At 38.2% G+C, this 6,032-nt stretch overlaps 1 protein-coding gene across 1 annotated transcript; it reads left to right on the top strand.

The window, feature by feature from the left end:
• Positions 1–4,415: 4,415 nt before the first annotated feature.
• LOC112030037 (uncharacterized) lies at positions 4,416–5,135 on the top strand. Its single transcript, XM_024062722.2, has one exon. It carries the CDS (start codon positions 4,416–4,418, stop codon positions 5,133–5,135), a length of 720 nt encoding a protein of 239 aa, XP_023918490.2.
• Positions 5,136–6,032: the final 897 nt, after the last annotated feature.

Raw genomic sequence — 6,032 nt, 5'->3', positions numbered from 1 at the left:
CACTTCAAACTTAGTGAATAAGAAAACTTTGAGATACCAAATGGACAACAAGTAGCTGTTTTAGTTTTGTTAAACCCTAGAATACAAAGTAATGGAATATAAAAGCAATGCGGATACTAAATAGATCAACTCATATATATATATATATATATATATATGTTAGGTTCTAAAGATTTAGGAATTTATGTATTTAGAACTCTAATGTGTAATGTTGGAAAATCATGATCAAAACAATATGTTTAGGCTTGCCTAAAGTAGTGACTTCCATGTAAAGTTGGAATCGAGAGGCTGCAGATGCATTGGTGCATTTCGGCCTAGCTCGATCGATCGAAAGAAAGACTTGATCGATCAAATCTCGGGCAGAATGCTTTTCTGCATAATTTTCCAACTCAGCCCTAACTCATTAAATGTTTTAGGTTTTCTGTTTTTACCCTAGGTATAAAGGCAAAACCCCAGTCACATTTTTAGAGTTGCTCTTGTTGTGTTGTTGCTCATACTTTTCTGTTTTGTGTAAATCTCTTGTGAGATCTAGAGGAGCTTTCCTTTACACAAAATTTAGGGTTTTCAAGGTAGAGATAGTATCAACATCTTGATGATCAACTCGGTTTCTGCCATTGGAGCTTAAAGAATAACAAGCGTGGGTGCTTGTAGCTGATTGGAGAATCCAAAAAAGAAGGAGTCCGTGGATTTGGAGCTTGCACGTGGTCGTGTCAGTAAGTTCTACTAGTGGGTAGCATTAGGAAGTCGAGCGGGGAGCCTGTAAGTCCTTTTGTATGAACTTCGATTCTTTCGCATAGTGGATTTAGGTTTACCTTGAGAATAGCTAGGTTAAATCCTCCTCAGGTTTTTACCGTGTGGTTTCCTGGGTGATCATATCATTGTGTCTTTAATATTTCTGCTGCTTTATATTTTTGATATGATTATATGTTTGTGATAACTTAGAATTGCATGAATTGACTAAGTTAATCACTTGGCTAATTAACTAGGTTAATCTTGTTGGTTTAAGGGGTCTAAAGCTGTTCAATATATATTTTATTATATTCCAAAAAGTTATCTTAACAAAATAACTGGTTTGTCGATTATGTCTATTTACTTTTGTGTGTGTGTGTGTGGAGAGAATGTCTACTTTTTTAACCATTGAATAATACTTTAACAATGATGATCTTGATTTTAATATAAAGTTCACCATCGCGGTGCAGTTTTGTTCTGCCCTCCCACCAAAAAATAATATAAAGTTCACCATCATCGTAACCTCCCCCCATCAGGTAGGTGTTAGTTTCACTCCATATATAAAATAAATGTTCACCGTATATTTTGTGTGATGAGTGAATGTGGATGTTGCTTCATCTTGATACAATTTTGTCTTAAAGGTTAAATGTAATCTTCAAATCAAATGTTTGGTAAGTAACTATAGAGATATCATTCTACTTGCTGCCATTTGCTCCCTTAGGCTCCCCTCCCCCCTTTCTTTTTTTGAGAGAGAGTTTCAACCTTCAGTGTCACAGCTAAAAATTTAAGAATATAAAATATAGAACAAACATTGAATATGCCAAAACCCTATATCATGCATTGTTCCTTTTCCAAATATTGGTCTTGTAGATACTGTCTAATTCTTATACTTTGTCTCTCGGAACAAAGTTACTCATCATGTGAACAAAATTACAAAGTTTTATGAGCACTTGAGTATCAAGCTCCACCCCCCCCCCCACAAGCCCCCCCCCCCCCCCCCCCCCCTCCTTTATTACTTTCATTTTTTGGAGGAGAAAAAAGGAGTCATGCTTTTGAGTCATGGTTGAACATTTATGTGAAAATCAGAGTAACTCTAATAGAAATAAAATCTCAATTTTAATTTTTCATGAAAATTACAAAAAGACCAAGAAGATATTTTGGAAATCTAAACTTTTTAAAGTATAAACCCATGAGGCATGGAAGACCACAAGGAATGTTGTTAATTAACAATTTCCTTTTTATCATTATGTGCAACAGTTTCAATTTCCATTCCTACGTTTCTCAAAAAAGAAAAAAAAATCATTCTGTCAAATCATACAAAACAAATTCAACCATGCAAATGGCATTACTTTCAGACATTAACTATATCACCATACACCCTTGGTGCGATGGTTACTTCACAGATGTAAATGTTCGTAAAGTGTGGGGACGAGATTCAAGTCTCTAGGAAGAAGCTTTACATATATATATATATACACTTAGATTAGTTTAGAGTAAAATTTCTATCTTGTAAAAAAAAAAAAGACATTAACTATACAACTTTCAAATTTGGAATTTAAACTTTGCTTTGGATGGAAATAAATTAAGAGAGGAATAAATTTAGATTGCATTTTCTATAATGAGTTGGGCGATTAATGCCAAATGATTTTTTTTTTTTTTTTGAGAAAGAAAATGATTTTTCTCTTGAAATTTAAATTTAAACTGTGGGGGTAGAAGCCCAAATTTTTGTCTTGGGCCTAGGGCCCTATTTAAGGACTGAGGTGTGTCCGAAGAGGAGTAAATGATTGAGAAGGATCCCAGGAGGGTTAAATATGCACGGAAATGATTAAAGAATATAGTCCGAGGAGTGTGTCCTCCTCGAATATGAAGCATATCAATCAAGTAAGTACCTGAGAGGTTTGAGTGACTTTCCTGGCAATGCCAATGATTAGGATGAACCTCAGGTACGTATAAAGACGATAAGAACAAAGAAATATCTAATGAAAAAGCTGCTACCACCGCATTAAACGCACTGCAGCAACTTTTCTGACCGTATTAATGTGGAGAAGACCCCTAAACAGTGCAGTCTCAACTACCTCTACTCATGGAGAACCGACGAAGATACTTGATGGGATATGTACTTAAGTGAACGTTTAGATGACTAATAAGTGTACGATTAAGATGTTTTGAAAGGAAACTATATAATGTAAAAGACCTCTCATAAGAAGGGGAGGCCCAAAAAATCAAAGGAGAAAGGGGGGAAGAAAGGTTTACTGTAGCTCTAAGAATTATATAAACAAAAGTTTGTCTCATTGGACAACAATTTATCCAAGTTTTAAGTTTGTTCTTACACTTATTTATCTGTTGAATCTTTGTAAGACGTTGTTTAGTTCATTACCAGCCTAGCTCTTTCACCCACTCTCTACAAATTCATTGTATTGGGCTTGTTGGGCTCATATGCTATACCTTTTGGGTTTGGGCCACAAATATAGACCCTACAATTGACACCGTCTGTAGGGAGAGCTTGAGCGAGGGTGGAAGCAACAGTTGATGATGGCAGAGCCAAGGCAACAACCAGCAGAATCTAGAGCCTCCCAACATGTTAATCCTTTTTTCAACTTGGAGTAAAGAAATGATCGTGAAGATAGTGTACATACTATGCATCCTAACCAAAACCAGCCACAAGGTGGAAGTCACGTGTCTTATGCAGAGAAGAATAGAAATATGCAACTAGAGATTGACCAATTGAAAAGGGAGTTGCGCCATGCAAAGAGGAGGCGAACTTCTTCATATTCTGATGACAATTCAGATGATGAACAAGACGTTACTTATAAAAGAAAATCTCGAACGCCAATTAGTGAATCCTTTTCCTATGAAGAAGAACATTATTGTAAACGCCAACCTCGAAGTCCATTGCATGGAGGTGTAGGGAACGATGCTATGACCAAAGCTTTGAACCAGATCTCCAAATCGCCTTTCACACGTAGGATTGAAGTGGCAAGACTTCCTCGTCGTTTTCATCAACCAACGTTTGCTATCTATAATGGTAAAACAGACCCTGTGGAGCATGTGAGCCACTTCAACTAGAGGATGGAAGTTCATTCTAAGGATGAAGCTTTGTGCAAAGTTTTCCCCTCTAGTTTGGGACCATTTGCGATGAGATGGTTTGACAGCTTAAGAGCAGATTCCATTAGTTCCTTCAAAAAACTCACCAAGCATTTGGTTCCCGTTTTGTCACCTGTCGGAGAGTCGCTTGGCCTCTAGCTTCATTGCTGTCTTTGAGCATGCAAGAGGGTGAGACCTTAAAAATGTACTCAAATAGGTACTTGGAGATGTTCAATGAAATGGAAGGAGATTTTGATGAAGTGGCCCTTAATACATTCAAGCTCGGCCTACCCGCCGAGTATGGTTTAAGAAAATCTCTGACTGGAAAATCTGTCACCAATGTGCGTCAACTGATGGACTAGATTGATAAGTATAAGAGAGTTGAAGAAGATCAGCAGCAGGGCAAGGGAAAAGACAAAGTTATCCCTCAAGAGAGGAGGGATTTCAGGTCGGATAGATACAATAATAACAAACCGCGTAGGGATTTTGCTGGACAATCAAGATCAGCAAATCTTTAAGTAGTCAACACTGTATTCAAAGAGCCAGTACATCAAGTTTTGGAAAATATTAAGAATGAACCGTTCTTTAAATGGCCGAATAAGATGGTGGGAAACCCTGAAAGGCATAACCATAATCTTTATTGCCAGTACCATCAGGACCATGGACATACCACAAAGGATTGCAGGAGCCTATGGGATCATTTGGACCAACTTGTCCGTGAGGGTAAATTAAAACAACTCTTGCATCATTCCAGTGGCCAAGGAGGTCAGATGAACTCAAATCCCCAACGAGAGGACTCCTTAAGGCCCCCTTTGGGAACTATTAATGTCATCTTCGCCGCACCTGGCAGAACATGGTCCTGGCCGTTTAGAATAATGTCAGTAGCCCGATTACCTACAGGAGAATTCAATCACGATCTGAAGAGAGCAAAAACGAATACTCTAGTTTTAGGGTTCTCGGACGAAGACAAGATTGGAACCATCCAACCCCATGATGATGATTTAGTAATTACCCTCAGAATTGGAGGGTATGATGTTAAGAGAGTAATGGTAGACCAGGGCAGAGTAGCTGAAATAATGTACCCTGATCTCTATAAAGGGCTTAATTTAAAACCTCATGACTTAACACCATACAGTTCTCCCTTGGTGAGTTTTGAAGGAAGAGTTGTTACCCCGAAGGGTCAAATACAATTACCCGTGCAAACTGGTACAGAGGTAGTAAAGGTAGATTTCATTGTTGTAGACGCGTATTCACCTTATACTGCAATTGTGGCTAGACCTTGGCTTCATATGCTAGGGGCTGTTTCCTCTACTTTGCATTAGAAGGTTAAGTATCCGTCTGAAGGTCAAGTTAATGAAATCCTGGGAGATCAATCTGTGGCGAGATAATGCTTAGTGGCTGCCATCCAGCATAAGCCAGAGGTTGAATCTTCGGCTCATCCTAGAAAGGATTTATAACAATTAAAACTTCTAGCATTGCCCATCAATGATTCAGCTGAGAATGCAAGGTGTGAAGATTTGATAAAGATTCCTATCGGAGATGATCCGGAGAAGTTTTTTCAAGTCGGATCTCAGTTACCTCTTCAGGAGACAGAAGTGCTGATGGATTTCCTCAAAAGAAACATTGATGTGTTTGCCTGGAATGCTTACGAAGCCCCAGGGGTAGATCCAAAATTCATATGTCACTATCTGAATGTCAACCCATTGATCACCCCTAAGAAACAGCCTCCTCGGTGACCATCCAAAGAACATGCTGACGTAATGCAAGAAGAAGTAACAAAACTCAAAAAGGCTAGAGCTATTCAAGAGGTTTTTTATCCTAAATGGCTAGCGAATACCGTGGTGGTAAAGAAGAAGAATGAGAAGTGGCGAGTATGCGTTGATTTTACTGACTTAAATAAGGCTTAACCTAAAGATCCGTTTCTTATGCCTAAAATAGGCTAGCTTGTAGATGCGACTGTTGGCCATTCTCGGATGAGTTTTCTAGATGCTTTCCAAGGTTATCACCAAATACTATTAGCTCTGGATGATCAGGAGAAGACTGTCTTTGTCATCCCTATTGGGAATTACCATTACAAAATGATGCCATTTGGTTTGAAAAATGCGAGATCCACCTATTAAAGAATGATGACGAGGATGTTTGAGTTATAGCTGGGTAAAAGTATTGAGATTTACATAAATGACATGGTGGTGAAGAGTAAGATTATTGTTGAGCATGTG

This window comes from Quercus suber, unplaced genomic scaffold (assembly GCF_002906115.3).
Source record: "Quercus suber isolate HL8 unplaced genomic scaffold, Cork oak 2.0 scaffold_164, whole genome shotgun sequence".
In the NCBI taxonomy this organism is placed as follows: Eukaryota; Viridiplantae; Streptophyta; class Magnoliopsida; order Fagales; family Fagaceae; genus Quercus; species Quercus suber.
Note: the sequence above shows the minus strand (reverse complement) of the source record. Positions and strands in the feature narration are given on the sequence as shown.

Excerpts from the sequence above, each read along its gene's own strand:
- LOC112030037 (XM_024062722.2), top strand. The coding sequence starts at position 4,416 with ATGGTGGGAAACCCTGAAAGGCATAACCATAATCTTTATTGCCAGTAC.